Source organism: Anser anser (assembly GCF_964211835.1).
Source record: "Anser anser genome assembly, chromosome: 4".
NCBI classification, from domain to species: Eukaryota; Metazoa; Chordata; class Aves; order Anseriformes; family Anatidae; genus Anser; species Anser anser.
In genome coordinates this window covers 59657343-59676901 of record NC_139724.1, presented here as the reverse complement: position 1 = coordinate 59676901, position 19559 = coordinate 59657343, and the positions used below count along the sequence as shown (strand labels likewise).

At 38.7% G+C, this 19559-nt stretch overlaps 1 protein-coding gene across 5 annotated transcripts; it reads left to right on the top strand.

Annotated features, from left to right (window-relative positions):
• The first annotated feature begins 330 nt into the window (after positions 1–330).
• On the top strand, positions 331–19349 carry ANAPC4 (anaphase promoting complex subunit 4). Of its 5 annotated transcripts, none has more exons than XM_083835710.1 (28): positions 331–563; positions 1955–2065; positions 2612–2744; positions 4181–4255; positions 4395–4421; positions 4523–4567; positions 5753–5837; positions 6243–6353; positions 6954–7037; positions 7293–7379; positions 8117–8181; positions 8277–8319; positions 8428–8504; positions 8951–9051; positions 9131–9182; positions 9398–9453; positions 10635–10681; positions 11635–11691; positions 11859–11915; positions 12277–12370; positions 13524–13621; positions 14088–14149; positions 14233–14271; positions 14366–14467; positions 15743–15820; positions 16671–16841; positions 18031–18154; positions 18545–19349. In XM_083835710.1, exons 3-28 carry the CDS (start codon positions 2713–2715, stop codon positions 18758–18760), a joined length of 2085 nt encoding a protein of 694 aa, XP_083691836.1. In that variant the 5' UTR covers positions 331–563; positions 1955–2065; positions 2612–2712; the 3' UTR covers positions 18761–19349. The 5 variants fall into 5 exon arrangements, with proteins under 5 accessions (XP_083691836.1, XP_083691840.1, XP_083691838.1 ...); XM_083835714.1 differs by having other exon boundaries at positions 336–563; positions 1955–2060; XM_083835712.1 differs by lacking the exon at positions 331–563 and adding an exon at positions 1628–1857.
• The last annotated feature ends 210 nt before the right edge of the window (positions 19350–19559 follow it).

Genomic DNA, 19559 nt, shown 5'->3' with positions numbered 1-19559 from the left:
GTACTCGGGTGTGAGTGGGTACTGCAGTTCGGGGTACACACTGGTGAATTTGGGGCGAGGCTGAGTGATGGAAAGCCACAAATTCTTAGGAATCCAAGCTGTCTTAGCTCCATTTTTCTCACAGTACGGTTTTGTCTGGGTGATTTTGAGTCGCATTTCCCACTGCCAGCGTGGAGCTGGGCTGTACAGTAAGACTGGACATAGATGTCGATGCAGCCCCTGGCTGGGCACAGGCAGGAGAAGAAAGTCGGGGAATCGCCTCACAGCGGGACGCGGCAGCAGCGAGGCCGTGGCCGCGCTCCCCTCAGGCGGCGGAGCGGGGGAAGCGCCGCCTCCGGAAGGCGGGAGCGGCGGCGGGCGGGCGGCGGGCGGCCGTGAGGGGCCGTGCGGGGCCGGGGGCTCCCCCCAGGAGGGCCGGAGGGTGCCAGGCGGCCGCCTGGAGGAGCGCCGCCGCCATGCCCGCCTTCAGGCAGGTCGGCGAGAAGCAGCTGCCCCAGGAGGTCGTCTTCATGGCCTGGTCGCCCAAACGGGACCTCATCGCCTTGGCCAACAGGGCCGGGGAGGTGAGCGCCGCCGGGACGGGGGCTGAGGGGCTGAGGGAGGCGGGGGTGGGCGGCGGCCGCCATCTCGCGGCCGCCCTGCGCCGTGTGTGAGGGAAGGGAAGGGAAGGGAAGGCCTGCCCGGTGCCTGGGGCGCTGCTTGTCCCGTCACCGGTGACTGCTTGGAAGCGTGGCCGTGTGTCTAGGCACAGCCACGCTTTATCAGGCTTCGCAGTACTCGTTATGCTTTCCGGTTTTAATTTGCAGAAAAAAAATCATAGGGTTGGGGTGGGAGGGGTCTGAAGGATCACCCAGTCCCACCCTCCTGCCATGGGCAGGGACACCTCCCACCAGCCCAGGCTGCCCAAAGCCCCATCCAGCCTGGCCTTGAGCACCTCCGGGGATGGGGCATCCACAGCTGCTCTGCCCCATCCACAGCCTCACCACCATCATAGTAAATAATTTCTTCCTCATATCTAATCTAAATCTACCCACTCTCAATTTAAAGCCATTAACCCTTGTCCTATCACTACAGTTGCTGATAAAGAGACCACTATACGGTCTCCCCAGTGCTGCCTTTTCTCCAGGCTGAACATCCCCAGCTCCCTCAGCCTCTCCTCACAGGAGAGGTGCTCCAGCCTCTTGATCATCCTTGTGGCCCTCCTCTGGACTCACTCTAATTCTTCCATGTTCTCCTTGTGCTGGGGGCCCCAGAGCTGGATGCAGCACTCCAGGTGGGGTCTCTCGAGAGCAGAGCAGAGAGGGAGAATCCCCTCCCTTGCCCTGCTGGCCACGCTGCTTTTGATGCTGCCCAGGATGCAGCTGGCTTTCTGGGCTGCAAGTGTGCATTGCCAGCTCATGTGGAGCTTTTCATCCACCAGTACTCCAGGCCCCTCTCTCCACAGGGCTGCTCTCAATCCACTCCTCACCCACCCTATTCATGTTTGGGATTGCCCTGATCCAGGTGTGGGACCTTGCGCTTGGCCTTGTTGAGTGTGCTGGCGTTACTCTCAGTGCCTCTACCTGTGAGATTATAAAGCATGTAAAATTTCCTATTTAAATTAAATCAATTTTCAAGCTTTTCTTCTTCCTGAAACCACTGTGTGGTCATGCATGCAGACTGATTATGCTTTTGGACTGTCTTTGGTGGAGAAGCATGGGTAACCCTGAAGGTCACAGGCTGCTAAATTCTACAAGGCGCCATCTATTCCTCTGTATTGCTGTACAGTAAACAGTATGCTGGTCTCTAGATCACGTAGGAGTGAAGCATCTACTTCAGGAGAAGGTGTTATTGAGGATGTAGAAGTTATTAAAAAGGGTAAAATATTGTGTCTTGAATTGATTTACAAATGGCATTAATGGTTTTATTTAAATTAGTGTTTTATCGTTCTGTCTTAAATGTGTTTGCTTTTTAGGTTTTGCTTCATCGGCTTGCAAACTTTCAACGAGTTTGGAGTTTGCCGCCAAATGAAAATACAGGAAAAGAAGTGACTGCTCTTGCTTGGAGGCCCGATGGCAAAAGTAATGTAAAGTATATGAGGTGACATGCTGCAATAAAAATCACATTGGAATTCACTGAAGGTTATGGTGTTGATACATTTTATCTGCAAAAGAAACTTTAAAGTAAACTATTTGAAGAAAAGGGTAGCTTAATTTTCTGTAGGTTTATTCAAAGTGAATAAGAAAGATTTCCAAGATGAATTTATGTCCAAAATACTGCTTTTCAAGGTGTAGCAAAGCATCCATTTCCTAACAAAGCAGTTTTATGTAAACTACTAAATTTATTGGGAAAATAGAGAAAAGCTGTCTGATCAGGACTGTGTTAGAAGCATGTTCAGTTCAACATGTAAATAAATAATTTTGGAATCAGGCTTTTGACTTAAATATATCACTTAAAATATGAGAGTTCAAACCCTCATTCTAATCAGTAGGTTTCAAGTGAGAATTTGGAAGCACTGTAAATGGACAAATAAAATTCAGTTCAGAGGTGGACTTTGAAGATGCGTTGTTTCAGTGTAAAGTACAAAGTTTTGCATGTTGGTTATTTATACATTTTACTCGTCCTTTTCTAGTTTTGGCTTTTGGCCTTACTGATACCAAGCGGATTATTCTGTGCGATGTAGAAAAACCTGAAAGCTTGCACTCCTTCTCAGTGGACTCATCTATTACCTACATGCACTGGATGGAAGTAACTGAGGAAAGCAGGTGGGCCTGAGAAACTACAAGTAAATTATGGGCTATGTAGCACTACCTTACTAATAATTTATACTTCGTATGTTACAACCAGTCACATCATAAAATATGTCGTAGCAAATGTCATCTTCTTATTGCTTTATTCTAACCAAAAGGAAAATTTTAACAGATACTTTTCATATGGTTATATTCAGTGCTAAAACCTTAGTCTTGTGATTCTTTAGGTTATAAGCAAATATTTCAGCATGAAAGTGTTAACTTGTACAGCATGTCTCCTGATCCAGTTTACTTCGATACCAATTAATTTATTAAAATAATTATAATAATGTTATTAGGTTATTTTGTTTCCTTAGAAAAGGTATTGTATTTAAACCTTTCTTCATTTGTGCTTTCAAGACCTTTAGTTCAGTGTTTACATCTTTTAGCAGTGCATCTTTGGTATGACATCCAAACCTGCTGGCGGTTCTGCCATGGGTGTGCTTGCTCAGGAAGTCAGATTGCTTGCTCGTAGTGACTGTGAACACTGTGGCATTAAATAATTCTCAGGAGCACTTGTGAGCTGGGAGATATCGTGGTCCCCATTCCTGTGGTCTTAATTGTGGCACTTAATTGTAGTCTAAGATAATAATAAATAAAACATTTATTTGAAAAAGAGATGTGGGGTAAGTCTGACTGGCAGAGATTTCCCACCCTGCCTCTTGAGAATGAAAACCTTAAGATACCAAGAAAACAGCTATACCACAAGTTGTTCTAGCGTTCTTCTGATTGTAGAATTATAGAATCATGGAATGGGTTGGAAGGGACCTGAAGGATCACCCAGTTCCAACCCCACTGCCATGGGCTCGGATGCCACCCACTAAATCAGGTTGCCCAGGGCCCCATCCGGCCTGGCCTTGAACACCTCCAGGGATGGGGCATCCACAGCTTCTCTCATCCACAGGCATCCTGTGCCTGCGCCTTACCACTGAGTGAAGGATAGATGGGGATAGACTTGTAGGGAACCTAATCATTCAGACATGTCTAAGGTGTGGTATAAGGACTGTATTTTAGTCTTCATACTGCAGTACGTGTCTTTAGAGTGAAGCTTTGTTGAGCTGCAAGTAGGTTAGCTCCAGGACTGTACGGGTTTTAAACAGGAAGCCCCACTCAGTAACTGCATTACAGATAATGGGGGATTCAGTGTTAAGGTGCTGAGCCAGCAGTTACAAACTTTCTCCAAATATTCTCCTTTGATGGAATTAAAAATAAATAAATCAGGCTTCTTTTATTAATCTGGTTATTAGATAAATTTAGCTATTAAAGACCCCATAAGGGATTACTCTCTGATGTTTTATCTTTTTAATATAAGTGACATGTTGAGTATGTGCTGTAACTTCAACGTTAGAAATTCTCTTTCCCCTCCCATTTTTACAGTTTGGTTAGTAAAGGTAATCTTATTTGTTTTTCAGTGTTCTCACTTCCTTTTATAATGCTGAGGATGAGTCAAATCTCCTTTTGCCTAAATTACCAGCACTACCAAAAAAGTGAGTGTTATACTAGCAATCCAGGAATGTAACATTTGTGTTTGTTGTCATTGTTTTGTTTTTTTATCTATACTGCTCTACAGATGCTTTGGATTAGATGTCAGCAGATTGTAATTGAAAATACTGTTTTCTTTTTCAGTTATAGTACAACGGCAAAAATTTTCAGGTAACCTATCATATCTTTTTTAGTTTTTGTGTTTTGTTTGTTTGTTTTTCTGCTATTGAGACAAGCTACATAAAAACCAATCATGTATTTTATATTTTCAGTGAAGAAAAGTCAGATGAGATTATGAAGCTTCTGGGTGACGTAAGGTAAATTCTGTTTGTGGGTTGTTCTTCCTTTCTTATTTATTTATTCATTTATTTGTTGGCTTTAAAATAATGGAGGGGCTTACTTTTACGTTATTCATAATCTGTTTTTAAGGGTCCTGGAGAAAGGGTATGAAATGTTTCCTTTTTTTGTGTACAAAGATGAAGTTCAAGGAATATACTTTAAAAAAGTATCCGTCAGTTTACATTTTTCTTCCTCAATTTAGAGGGTTTGTCAGACACCTTATGAACAACTGCTGTTGGTGCCACATCTTCTTTTCCTTAGATTTCTTGGGGCACAATTGAAGGCTATCCTGTATGTTTTACTTAAACTGATCTTGGAGACCCCATGAATGTTCTTTATATTTCAGACAGATAATTTGTTTTTGCAGGTTTGCGTGAGTGTGATTAAGATGAACTTAACATTATCGCTGAAATTAGCAGTGCTACAGTAACTTCAAACATCTTTCATTAGGAAACATGAAGAACAGCTGGAGGATGTGTAAAATTGCCTTTTAAGTCTTGATATCTCTTCTTTTGGTAGGATTTCCTTGCTAGGGGAAAAAATGTGGCAGCTGGTGTTTGGTATAGGATTTTTTATGTTGTAGAGCATTGCTGCTCACTGTAATGTAATCAAATTATGTGCAGTTGAAGATGCATTGGTGTGCAGCAGCAATAGACGACCTCCCTGTCCAATGTTTTAAATGTAAACAAAAACAAAGAGGTCAAAGAGAAGCATTTTTATAAGTCATTGCAGCAAATTGATGTTAGTAATTGAGCAGAATACAGATCTATTTGTCCCAGATCCTGTTCTTTGAATTGGGTTTCTGTCTCTGATGCTGTTGTTACCTGTGGCTGTTCTTTGCAGCTGGATCTATGTTATATATTTGTTGCTGCTGAGGTTTTCCTGAGGAGAACCAATGAGCGACTGCAACAAACTTACTATGTGTGTGGTTAGGATAAATGCAGGGGAATGAAAGTGTAGTCTTATCAGAGTGCTTTGCAGCCTGTATTGGTGGGCAGGCTGTTGTTGTAAGCTGCTACTTTTTTCTTCTAGAAGGTTCAAATTTAGGGAACATTATATTTGTTTGCATTCGAAACTGGCAGATGTGACTTCTGATAGTCCAGGAAAAAAGCTGTTAATTTCTTTTGGTATGCTCATCAACACATACTCTTCTGTTTTGATAGGCTTAATGCTCTTGTCCTTGGAGGCAGCTCAGGGTTTATTGAAATTTATGCTTACGGAATGTTCAAGATTGCTACAGTAACTGGGGTATGTTTGTTTCCTTTCCATGCTTTTTTTTCTTCAGAATATACCAAAGTATAGCTGCATTGAATGAAATAATGCGTATGTGTGCTTAAACGTAAGTGAAACTGCATTGTTGAAATTTCAAAGAAAGGAGTAATTGTTTTTCTGGGTTGGGTTGTGTGGTTATTGCTGGAAAGACATTCCAGCTCTAACTGATCATTTTAATGTATTTTCATTTTCAAATGAAACTAAGCTCAACACTAATCCACATTAAAAAGGGTGCTTTTGTTCTTGAACTGTAGCTGAAAATTCCATTTTGTTTTTAGATGTCATTGAATGCAGTCTTCTTTGTATGTGAATGTGATAGAGCAGTAAATGCATCATAAGAAATTACAGTATTTCAATAACATTTAAACTGCAATCCTTCAGGTGGCAGGTTCTTGTCGTGGACTATGTTTGTCTAGTGATTTGAAATCACTGTCAGTTATTACAGAAATACAAGACTCTTCGGACAGTGAGGCAGAGATAACATATTTTCAGGCAAGTAAAATAATTTTAAAATGTTCTTTAAAGGTAAAAGTGCTTGCTTTAGTTACTTTCAGCTAACATTATTGCTTTCCCATTATTTGCAGAAAAACACCACAACTATTATTTTCAGTCTCTTTGAAATTCACCCCAATCTAGCTTTTCGATCTCACATTGACAAGCAGTCTCACAGATGAGACTGATGGTGATGCTCTGAGGCATTCTTTTAAAATATTACTTTAAATATAATATTAATTTATTCAGTTAGTTACTCAAAATTTCTTCAGTCTTCACACAAAGGCATAGAAGCAGTGGTGTTGATTGATAGTCTATCCAGAATGGTGTTGACTGGATAGTCTATCCAGAACAGTCATCCTTCAAATAATTACTGTTAGAACTCCAGAATTAGGACTTTTTTTCAAGAATTTTTTGGATGTATTAAAATATTCCTTACCTCTTTGAATTAACTTAATTTCCCTCTTAAAATCAACTTTAAGAAAATGAGAAATGACAGCTTTTTTTGTGGGTCCTCCCCATCTGTCTTTTCATTTTTGTTATCTAAAGCTGTTTAAAAGACAAATCATCTGTTAATGTTTCTCGGTTTGTTTGTTATAGCTGGATACCAGTCTATTATCAAGTTATTTACCTGAGGTAACTCGAATGGCCCGGAAGTTTACTCACATTTCAACTCTGTTACAGGTACAGTTTTGTTATGACATCTTTTTAATATTGCAGTTCTTAGAGGCTTCAATATTCTTAAATCAAGTAATTTTTTTCCTAGTAGGAAAAGTAAGTTGGTTTTAAGTAAGCGTAAAGCTCTGACTTGAAAAGTTGACAATAAATTTCAATTGTTATCTGCAGTATATTTTTCCTTTGCATTGTAACAGCCAGTTCTCTAATGTGTACTGAAGGAGAAAAAAGGGAGTAATGCTAATGTTTGTTTCTGTATTACAGTATATAAAGTTGTCATTGACATGCATGTGTGAAGCATGGGAAGAAATACTGATGCAGATGGACTCACGGTTAACAAAGTTTGTACAGGTATCATAGTATTAACTGTTCTTTTGGAAAGAACGTTTTTTGCCCTATTTCTGCTGTTCATGCTAACAAAGTATCTTGATTTTGTTTGTGTAATGCCTCCAAATAACAATTTCTAAGTTCAGAGACAACCTCGTTGCTATTGTGTATCAGTCGCTCTAGCATTGAAGATACCTGAGTACAGTCAAGTGCCATTGTATTGTGATACTCCTTTACTTCATTGATTCTACGTTTTTTTGTTTTTTTTTTTTGTTTTTTAAGTTACAGTTTTCAGCTTGCACAACTATTGAACAGTTGCTTTCTATTTAAGGTTGTGTTCTTTGTACTTCAGTCACTGACAAACTGACCGCTGTAAATGCGGAGTGGCAGCCCACCCGCATTTGCAGCCTGGTTCAACAGAGCAAATGTAACAGACAGGATTGGGATGCTCATGAATTTGCTTATATTTTGTGTGCATGGCTGAAAGTTAATTGAATCAAGGAATTGATTTACTTTTAATGTAGATTCTTGATGATGGCAAACTGAAATTTTTAGATTTTTTACTAATACAACTGAAAATAACTTAAAATACTGGACTTGAATCATTGAATTGAAATGAATTTCCAGTGATCAGTAGTCTGATTTCAGCATTCAAGGGTATGGATGGGTTTTATGATGTACTTTAATTGAGGTATTTGTGAGATTATGTGGGGCTGGATTTAAACTCTTTACCAATCTATTTCAATCATTTTGACTGACAGGAAAAGAATACAACCACTTCTGTTCAGGATGAGTTTATGCAGCTGTTGTTATGGGGCAAAGCAAGGTAGTTACTGTTGTTTTATCTGAGTATGCATTTGCATTTGATATTGAAATACAAAATGAAAGGATATTTGATTTTCTCTCCCTCGCCCCCTTTAGTCTGGAACTTCAGGCATTGTTAATGAACCAACTCACAGTAAAGGTACGTTAATATTATTTAACGTTAAAATGATCTATTTCAGGATCTTTCAATCACTGTTCGGTTGCATTAATAGAATATTACTGTATGTTTGTATTTCTTTTTTAACAGGGTTTAAAAAAACTCGGTCAGTCCATAGAGTCCTCCTATTCTAGTATACAAAAGTTGGTCATAAGTCATTTGCAGAGGTAAGTCATGAAGTGTTCAATACGTTTTAGATAAAATGGCATATTATATACTTTGCTAAAAGGCAGTATGCAGTATCAGTGGTTCTTTGTACATAGATGTGCTGGTGTGGAGACCACGGTAATGCAAAATGTACTCTTGTCCTCTTGGGTGATGGAGAGCTATAGAAATATTTCAAGCAGTCTCTATGGCCTATTATCCATGTATCACTGCTTGGTGTTTTTATAGGATCTATGCAAAATATTCACATCAACTTTGAGTGATGGTTAAAATCATTAGGACAATGTTTGCTTTTCTGTGAAGTGATAGTTTGTTAACTGTTATATGCCAGATGACCTTATAAAGCTCTCTGCTTTGCCCATTAAAATATAAAAATGTGTGTAATGAAACAAAGAGTTTCCAAGTGGTAGCTACAAGATTATAATATTTCTTTGCTCTGCTTTCCTAGTGGCTCAGAGGCACTGTTATACCACTTGAGTGAATTGAAGGGGATGGCTTTGTGGAAACAAAAATATGAGTCTCTGGGATTAGATGCATCTGGAATTGAAGGTACAGTAGTCTGTATGGTACTTACCCACTCTCATTTTACTTTTGACAGCTTAATAACAATGTCTTGCTCTCTTTGCAGAGGCTATTACTGCTGTCGGTTCTTTCATCCTGAAGGCAAATGAGCTGCTTCAGTAAGTATAAAGTCTGGAGAATTTTAAAATCTGGTCTCACTGCATCTCATAGACTTACATGCCAAGAAAAGTCTTACTGGGAGGGTTGCTTTCAGCATTTTTTAAGAAATTGATATGCTTACAGACCTTTCCGTAGTAAAGATGAAACTTAAACCCAGAACAGCTTATGACATTTAGGTCTGGTAATTTTTTGTTGTTGTTTGTTTCTTGTGCAGGGTTATTGACAGTAGTATGAAAAACTTCAAAGCGTTTTTTCGATGGCTGTATGTTGGTAAGCTTGATGACATAGTAAACATTCAGTATCTGTTTTGTATGGTAAGCACCAAAATGTTAATAAGTAATTAAGCCAATTTTAGTTATAACTATCTATTATTATTATAGAAATTTTCTGGTCATCTATAAGTTTACAGTTGATGAGGCAAGAATAATTATAAATGTATTACCTGTTTTATATTGATAGATCTCCATTCAATTTACATGTGCTTAGACTGGGTATTCTATATTTGTAACCTGTAGTATTACCCCAGACTGTTGTGTGCTTCATTGAGCAGTTTGCTGGTCTTGACTTGGGGAAATGAAAGGATTGTTTTTAGTTTACACCAAATTTGAAGTGTAGTGTAACTTTTTGACTCTGTCACTCACTGTTGTCTCATACGGACACCTAGTTTACATTGGTGTGTAACTTTCCTGTTAGCAGTCTCTGCATGTTCTGATGCAGTTTGTAGCCACATCCAGTTGTAGCTGGGTAGCTGCAGGTGAAATGCTAGAAGAAAGTGAAGAACCCTTTGTTTTAGACAGCTTGCTTTTATAAAGTGGTTATGAGTAGGTTTATATTTTTTTTATTAATTGTTTCAGAACTATTTTATAAAAACCTAAGCAGTCTAACCCAGTACTGTAAAAGCACCAGAAATGCAGTGTTTGTGAACTTGCAAACAGGAAAATAATTATTTGAATTTTAAAAATTGCAGGAAGTAGAACTATTAGAGTTCTGTCATAACATTAGTACTTCAATTATTTAAATATTCACTGTGATTGTTTGTTTTGGAACTAAACAGAGAACTTTATCTAATTCTTACTGATTTAAAATTAATTATTTGTAATACTCTTAACACATGAATACTGTCATGGCCCAAAAAGTGTATTTTATGTATACACATTTTACTGCTCTTACTATGGACATGAATAAATTCTTATGAACTCTTATAATAATTTTATCTCAGTCTTGTGGAGGATATAATGCAGTTGGAAAGGATAAAAGATAAAAATTATCCAAGATTTGTATTGCAAGTTTAATTTCAGACCCAATTCGTAATAGTTCACTCCACTCTTTAGCTTCTGACAAATTAATCTTTCTTATATTATCAGACGTGTCTTATTATATAATAATGGAAAATTAAGAATATTAGGAAAAATATTAATATTAATGCATTAAGAATATCTTTTTCCCCTCAGCCATGTTGAGAATGTCAGAAGATCATGTGCTTCCAGAGTTGAACAAGGTAGTAATAACATTTTCTAATAAATGGAGGTGTATTTTGTATTCTGCTTGACTTAGAGGGCAGGATTAAAGGTTTAAAGGTTTATTTTTGTTTCAAAACCAAAATGGTGTTTGTACAATTTCTTTGAGAAAGCTGATGCCTGCACATTCACACTAATATACTAATGTGCTGTCTTGCATATACTACTTTTCCTGTTTTCTTTAATAGTATCCTTTTTAGTACACTGTATATGACACAAGACCTCTGTGAAATACCTGTATAGCAGCTCTTTAGATGCCCTAAATTACAAAGTTAACAGGAATGGGATTTTAACATCTTTATCAATGCCCTGAAAGAGATAGACTTGACTACACCTGCATCAGATTTGCAGACACTGACACACTGGGTGAACCAGTTGGTACACTTGAGGACAGAGGGAGACATCCAGGGGGAAATATGCTGCAGGAATGGACCAGTAGGGACCTCCTGAGGTTCAGCAAGAATGAATGCAAAATTCTTCCTGGGGAAAAATTTGCAATGGCACAGCCTTAGCTACCTGGGGAGCAGCTCTGTTGAGATGGACCTGGAGATGTCGGTGGGTGCAAGCTGGTCATGAGCCAGCAGTGGGCCCTCGCAGCAAAGACAGTGTAGAGTAACAAGGGCTGTACTAACAGGAGCATGGCCAGGAGCTGAAGGGAGGTGATTATGCTCACTATTTAGGACTAGTCAGATCACATTTAGAATGCTTTCTCCAGTTTGGGGCCCTCCCATACAAGACAGACATGAATAAACTCGAGTGAGTTCAGCAGATGGCCCACAAACTGGTGAGAGACTGGAGTACTTACCCTGTCCTCACAGCTGAGGGAGCTGGTCTTGTTCAGCCTACAGAACAGGTATTCTGTGGGCACTGACTTGTATTTCTCAACGTTTGCTCTCCTCTTGAACCCCCCCCCCCTTTTTTTGTTTTGTTTTAGATGACTCAGAAAGATATCACGTTTGTTGCTGATTTTCTTACTGAACACTTCAATGAGGTAAGTTATATTGGTTTGCTGAGTACAGCAGTTGCACTTAATAACTGTATTTTTGCTGCCAGTAATTGAATCTGAAAAAAAATAAATACTTAAATCATCTTTTTGTATCCTAATTCTTATTACCTTTGTATTTAAATTTTGGTTTTGTTTGCTTTTTTTTTTTTCAGGCACCAGAACTTTACAATCGTAAAGGAAAATACTTTAACGTGGAGAGAGTTGGCCAGGTAAAGAACCAGGGAATAAATGGAAAAAGAGAATAAAATAGGTAATCCTTAGATGGAGAAAATTCTAAAGGCTGTGCCCACTCTTCTTCTCTGTCCCTGTCCCTAAACATCATTTAAAAATCAGCTCCATATGGAAATGGTCCACATGGAAATCAGTTCCATATGGAAATGTCCATATGATCTTAGATGATAGTTTATTTTCTGATTCATTCCTTGAAGGGTTAGAATATTTAATTTTAAAAGCAGAGGTGTTGTATTTAGAAGGAACGTTTCACAGACTCGTGAGAGGCTGTGTTAGAAGTGAATTCTAATGACATTTATTCTTAATTTACAGTCTTACAAATGTCTCTTTCTTTTCTAGTACTTGAAAGATGAAGATGATGATCTTGTATCACCACCTAATACAGAGGGAAATCAGTGGTTTAATTTTCTTAAAAACAGCACTCATCTTAAAGGTAATGTATGGTTTACAACACATTGAATGAAAAGTATATGGAAAATTTAACAAGTGTAGAAGAGTAATCAGTTTTTTCATGCCTATGAGTTATTTCTGTAGTGTTAGTTATGACATCTGAGTAGAATAAAATAAATGGGCCTTGCTATTTCACAGAGTTTTTATGCAGCTGCTTACTTAGTTGTCTACAATTTTCTGGTTATTTGGAGTTTTCTACATTTTATGTACCAGTCTCAGAAGTGTTGGTTTGGAAGGAATTGCAGGAAGGTGTCTGTTTTAAGAGATGTTAATTCCAGTGCAAAGAAGTAATAAGTACCATTTGGTCACATCCTGGGGAAGTGTTCTTGCTTATTCTCTTTCACTGAATTTTATAAACTTCTGCAATGTTCCTAGAATATTTTGTTAATTAGTAGTGAAAAGGAAGTAAGAGACTATAACAAACTGATGCTGAGAATGATTCTTGTTTAACCATAGAACTTGTAAACTGTAAAAACTTTTACAGCATAAACTGTCTTGTAACATAATTTGCTACAGCTGCCTTTTTCTGTCATTACCAACTAATTCGATAAAAAGAGGGGACATGATAGCATTTTTTGTTTGGCAAACCAGGATCTAGAAAATGCTATCTAAGCTATCTAAAATGCTATCTAACTGGAGTTAGAATTTATAATCAGGGAATAATTTAGGAGATCACTAAATCCAGCCTTCTGTTCAAAGGAGAGCTGACTTCAAAGTTGGACAGCTCAAGACTTTGTACAGTTGAGTTAGAATACCTGCAAGGATAGAGACGGCATAGCCTCTCTAGGTGCCCAGCTCCAGTCCTTGTGAAAACTTCTCTGTATCTGACTAGAATTTCCCTTGCTGGAGCTTGACTGCTACATCTCCTCTGGCTGTGTGCAACTTTGTGAATGATGATGTTCTGCTTTCCGTAACTCCTCCTTTAGGTAGCTGAAGAGAGCAATAGGTTCCTTCTCACTTGCCCTCTTGTTTCTAGGCTGAACAAACCCAGCCCCTTCAATTTGTGCTCTAGCTCTGTGAACATCTTATTGGCCTTTCACTGGACTCACTCCAATTTGTCACTTTAGTGACAGCGTAATATATTTTTATAGAAAAAGAAGCATTCTTTTAAATGAACCTTGATTCTCTGTTTGCAGAAAGTCCGCTTTTGTTTCCGTACTATCCTGAGAAATCACTGCATTTTGTCAAAAAGCAAATGGAAGGAGTCATTGATCAGTGTTTACAAAAACCAGCTGTAAGTTCAATTTACATAAGTGGTAACTTTCTTTTAGGCGTAGCAGCCAGCTGAAGCTAGTAGCCAGGCTTAGCAAGGCCTGAAGTTTTAATCTTTGCCTTTAAGTGCCTCAAACCTAGGTGGCAGCACGCATTCAAGGTTCACTGCTGGGTGTCTTAAGCCTTTGGTTAGGAAGAGCATAATGGGGGAATTTTTGTTCTGTGTTTTCTGTGCATTCTGTTTGCCATGTGCATTAATGAGAGCTGTTTTAACATTAATTAACTCAATGTATGCACTGTAGATTAGATAGCTGATTAGTTGACAATACGTTAATCTGTATTCCAATATGAATATTGGTGGATTTTTCTTTCAAATATACTAGGGTTTTATTCTTATTTATGTATTTATTTATTTAATGGTATTAAGAAGGAATATGATTATGAATAATTGTCTGTATTTTTTGGTCTGTTTTCATTATATTTGTTAGGATGTGATTGGAAAGTCAGTGCGTCAAGCATTCTGCATGTCTCTTTACAAAACTTCTCAAAGGTATTTTTCTACATTATTTGTAAAGTTCAGTTGCACAAAATTATAATAGTATTTTATATGCTGGTTTTGTTTTCCCTTTTCAGTGAAGATTCCACACCTCAGTTATTTAAACTACCATTTTTGTAAGTATGCTGCTATTCCTTGTTATATATCATTTAACAGTTATTAAAATGTGATCTGACTTTTCGTTTCCCATTTACTCCCCCACTGTTATAGGTGGAATGACAAAGCATCCAATATACATTATGTGCTTTTCACCATATTAGAAAGTTCTATTTCTAAAATATACATTTTGAGGAGACATACAGATACTTCCAGGTAAGAAATAAAAAGGAGGTGGGAGAAAAATGTTTTGTGAGATTTAGCGTGTGTTTAGAGGCAATTACAACTTGCCCCAACCCTGAAAGTTGCCCCATTCCTGGAAGTGAAGGAGTCAGGCTGGATGGGGCTTTGAGCATCCTGGTGTAGTGGGAGGTGTCCCTACCCATGGCAGGGGGGTTGGAACTGGGTGACCTTTGAGGTCCCTTCCAACCCAGGCCATTCCATGATTCTATGAACTTGAAGCTTTCTGTAAAAAGACGGATTGAGCAGCATGAACATAAATCCATAAACGTGGAAGACATTAGGAGGTGCAGTAGGAAACTACAGTAAGAGTTTGTATTTTACTAGGCTCAGAAAATCTGATCAAAACACCCAAGATGTTTGTAGGCTCAGGAAAAAAAACAGTCCTTGTTTTGCTCCTTGGAGCATTACTTGCTTGTTAACTAAGAAAACTTAGAGAGAATGAGGTTTTCAGCATTGGTTTGTCTTACAGTAAATATTCTTTAGTTAATTCTCTATAGCCTGTGATTTAATACACTAGGGAAAAATACGGGTGTTGGACTCATAGGTTCAACTAATAGAATACATCTCTTTGGGATGTAGTTTTGGGCACCTTCAGGAGTTTCTGTACCCAAGATGTAGTTTGTCACTGCCTAGTGGTGCTGATGTAGTTGTTTAAGGTGCATTCTGTCAGTGGAATCGCTGAAATGACCAGGGTTTAGAAAACAACAAAAACTTTCTCTCCATAAAATACTGACTTTTATAATTGTGTCATTTAATTTGAGGAGATAATGACAGGGTGAGAATTTCTAAAAACATTTTTACAGCTGAAGAAAACACATGATGAAGCTATCCTCAGTGTTTCCAGTTGAGAGCTTCTGATGACAAAATTGTAGCCTTGTGGTGTAGTTTCCATCCTATTTCCTCCCTCATTGGTATCTTGGACAGCCTGAACTCATTTTCTTTAGATTTGAGAAACAAGTAACTTAATGGACCTGGGACTGAAACAGTTGAGCCAAGACTTCAGCAACAAACTGTATCCCACAGGCCAGACGCAGTTTCCCATTTGACTCCATTAGTCACATTTTGCTGAGGGGCAGAAGAAATCAAAAGATTCGCATCCACCAGTTATATCATTTTGGGATGTAGCCGTGTGTTGTGCTAAGCTTAGACAGGCTTACACCCTCTCTTACCACAGCTGCCATTAGAGATTTTGTATTTTCTACAAGTGGAAAAGAAGTGTCACCAAGATAATGATCTCTGTCCTTTTAGATCTGTCAGTAACGGAATTCTTGCAGTAGAGTTTGGAAACCTCCTGAACAACAGTATAAATGAGAGCTCAGACTCCAGGTCAGTATATTTAGTTGATTTTTCTTCCAGAGTTGCACATTGCTGAATTGAAGACCATGTTTTCCAGTGTTTATTTTACATGAAGTTAACTTCTCACACATAATAATTTGGCTTTTATCCTGCAGATTAGTACTTGGGATGCTGGACTAGCTTGTAGTTCCTGAGTGAGTCAGACCGTAAGACAGGTGCCGTGTCCACGTGTCTCTTAATACCTCCAGAGATGGGGACTCCACCACTTCCCTGGGCAGCCTGTCCCAATGCTTAACCACCTTCTCTGTGAAGAAATTCTTCCTAATGTCCAATTTAACCTCCCCTGGTGCATCTTGAGATCATTGAATTATTTTGTACTTAATCTCGAAGTCAAGAAACACTTTATTTTTTTTAGTTGAAAACTAGAGCTTTAGTATGTGTGCTGGAAACAAAGCTTGTTGGAAACAGCTCTTGCTTATATCTGCAATCTTCTTAAAGTAAGATAGAATGGGAGGCATCTCAGAAGACGTGGCAGGCTAAGTTAATGCTTTTAATGTAGAAAGGCCAAATGTGGTGGCTCTCAGTACCTTCAGCTGTGTTTTCGAGTTTTCCTTGGTGTTTGTGTTAACTGTTTCTTACATTTCAACTGAAATGGGAAGAAATAAGATTGCTAGTAATGTCCTTCAGTGGCATTTGTTCCGTATCTTACAGGAGTTTTTAACAGTCTTTCAGTGTCTTAGCTACATGTCTGACCTTTTTATTGTTTACAGTAAAGCTCCCTGTTAACTACTGAATACTTAACGTGGGTGCTGTGCAAGTTCTGCATTCACTTTTATTCCTTGATGCTTTCTAAAATATAGGCACTGTTTTATTTCTATAGATGCTACAGTTGTTTAGATGCACATTTCTATGATGATGAAACTGTAACTGTAGTTCTGAAGGAGAGTGTGGAACAAGAGGGGAAGGAGAGAATCTTGGCGCAGCTGCCTTTATCTTCAGTATACACAGATGAGGATCAAGAAGGGGAGTTCATCTGGGATTCCACTAAAAGGTACTGAAAAACGTTGAAGCCTAAAAGTGCAGAACTGAAAAGCAGATACAGCAAATATTCTAATTGTGTATTCTGTGTGTGTAAGTATCTTATAGGCAAAAACTCTTTGTGTGCTAGAGAAAGTGTGGTGAAGGACTGAAGTTTCATGAACAGTTTGTTTCATGGGCTTTGTTTTGTTTTAGTTTTGTTTGTTTTTTGGACAGAATACTACCTGTGTACTTGGTTCTACTTTGATGAAATGGGAGGAATGATTCAAGGCATCTCATAGAAGCAGAAATCTTACTTGTTTTCTGAAGTGGATGATAACTTTGCTGGTCAGAATATTGAGTTTAGGATGTTTTCAGTGTATTTGCTCATCTGCCTGTGCCTTGTAACAGGCACAGATTTTTTTTTTCTTTCCCCTGGTAGTCACACTTACAACTATTGTCAGCTTAGCCTTGAAAACATGAGCTGATGCCTCTCTGTTGGAGTAGGAGGGGGAAAGCATCTGGAGGAAGTGCACACAGGAGAAAAAAAAAAGCCATCGTAGTTTGAATGGCGAATCCAAGCTTTAAACTGTTGTGCCTCATTTGCTTTTTCTTTTTTCTCGATGTGCCTTTCTGGTGGGTGGATTAAGATATATTAATGGCTCAAAACAAAGGGCCATACTGCTCTGTAGATTCTTTTTTTATGCCACAAAGAAATTTATATTCAAGAATGAACAGACAGTATTAAAAACCAGTACGAACTAATCGTGGCCACTGTAATAGGGAGTTCCTTCATGTAGTCCATATGAGTGGGAGTGAACAGATATGTTTGTCTAAGGTCATGGAGGCCAAACTTCTGTGTAAGTGGAGGTATTGCCTCCAGGACTTCATTTGGAAACTCCTCTTGCAGAGGAGGGATTTGAAGGAAGCCTAGCCTCAATTTCTTGCTATAGTTGTTATCTGTGGCAAGATGGGACTCTACAACTCCCTCTTGTTCTGTTGTAATCTTTTGCCTCAGTTGAAACATGCGGTGTCTCCTCTGTTGGATCCTCTCCTGCAGAGTATCTGGAGTATCTAGAGTTACGACGGTTTTAAATGCTTATCTGCTTGCTGCATGTGGTATAATAAAATTTAGACAAAAAAAAATGGGACTCACAGAGATTTATCTTTTTTTTACTACTGGAATTTTCTTATGTACTAGTTTTGTGCTTCTCTTCCTGCAGACTGGAAGAGCAGAGTGGTGAGATACCCACACGTACCGTCTTCTTGGAGAACCAGTGGAGAGTGCTGGAGAATATGAAAGCTCAGTATGTTGCTGTAAATGGCATTAGAAAAGTCTCCTGTGTGGTAAGTACAGTATCTGTGAACAAGCCTGTAAAAATTAAAGGAAATGTACTATAGCTAGAGAGGGTGATAACCTGTCTCTCGTAGTTCATTGAGGTTCATCAAGATTCTGATTTTTATCGCTATTTACATATTGATTATTCTCTTAGAGTCTGTTATGAATGTGTCAGGATACAATCGTACCTGCCTCACAACAAAACCAGGAAAAAACCTTTAACAGAAGTTAATAGATGAACTGATTTTACTTTTCAGCCTGCAGAGCAATAAAACAGTTTCAAATTTCCTTGATACCTCCATTTCAGAGATAAAGGCTATTTTCAGGCCTGTTGGGCAACACTTAAATTGGTGTTGGTGCTTTCGTTTATTAATTGAAACTTCTTAATGTTTCCATAGCTAAGTTCAAATCTCCGTCACGTGAGGGTGTTTGAGATGGATGTAGAGGATGATGGGGAAGTTGAGGAAGAGGAGGAAGAAGAGATAACTCAGACTGCAGCTGGGGAACCTGAAGAGCTGAATCAGTCTGCAGATAACCAAGAAAGTGTGTGTGGTGCATCTGCTGAAGAACTACCTGATGAAGCTGAAGAACATGAAACAAGCCTGGGTCCTTGATAGAGACTTTGACACTGATAAAGGGACAAGGCTGAAATCTGCCTTCAGGCTGCTGAGATGATGTGTCTCCTACACGCTCTGCGGCATGAACATGTTGCTGGGTGTCAATTCTGTATCACTTCTCTCACTTCTCAGCTAAGACCATCCGAGTTCAAGAGTATACTTTCTTTTTTTTTTCTTGCTTTTTTTGTTTTTTTACCTGGCACATCGGCTTGGTAGGAACTAAATTTCTTTCTTTGAGAGTTTTCCATTTGAAGCTTTTTATAGGTGGAGAGAAAAAGAAATGCCAACTAAGGTTTTTATAGTTAATCTGGTCAGTCCTGAATACTGTTCTGAAGATAAAATGAACATGTGTGTGAAAACAACAAAACACCAAGTTTTAAGGACCAAAATCTTTCCCTGTCAGACTTCGTGTTCTACTGATGGGTGCAGAGGCTTCTTGTAAAGATAAAATTTAAGTGTGTGTATGGCCAACAACAGGCTTGCAGATCAGTATAAAAATGGTGGGATACCAAAAGTTAGCAACTGTTATTTAAATACATACTTTTAAAAAATATTCTGATAAAAATCTGTCCTCAGTAACACAGTATTTGTTCAGTTTGCAGTTCTTTGGTTTTCAGTACAACATTTTCTGTGGATGTGTGTGGGTTTATGTTTTGTCAGATGTCTCAGCCCCCTGGTTTGTATGAAATTGCTCCAGTCTTTCTCCTCCACCTGGTATTTTTGTAATGAAAAGTTACAACAGAGATTGTTTTTGTTTGTTTTTATTATTCTGATGTGGTGCTGTGTGTCTTGCATA

Excerpts from the sequence above, each read along its gene's own strand:
- ANAPC4 (XM_083835714.1), top strand. The coding sequence starts at position 456 with ATGCCCGCCTTCAGGCAGGTCGGCGAGAAGCAGCTGCCCCAGGAGGTC. Across the intron at positions 2,061-2,611 it reads TTGGAGGCCCGATGGCAAAA|TTTTGGCTTTTGGCCTTACT; the intron begins GTAATGTAAAGT and ends GTCCTTTTCTAG. Across the intron at positions 10,682-11,634 it reads TGCTTCCAGAGTTGAACAAG|ATGACTCAGAAAGATATCAC; the intron begins GTAGTAATAACA and ends GTTTTGTTTTAG.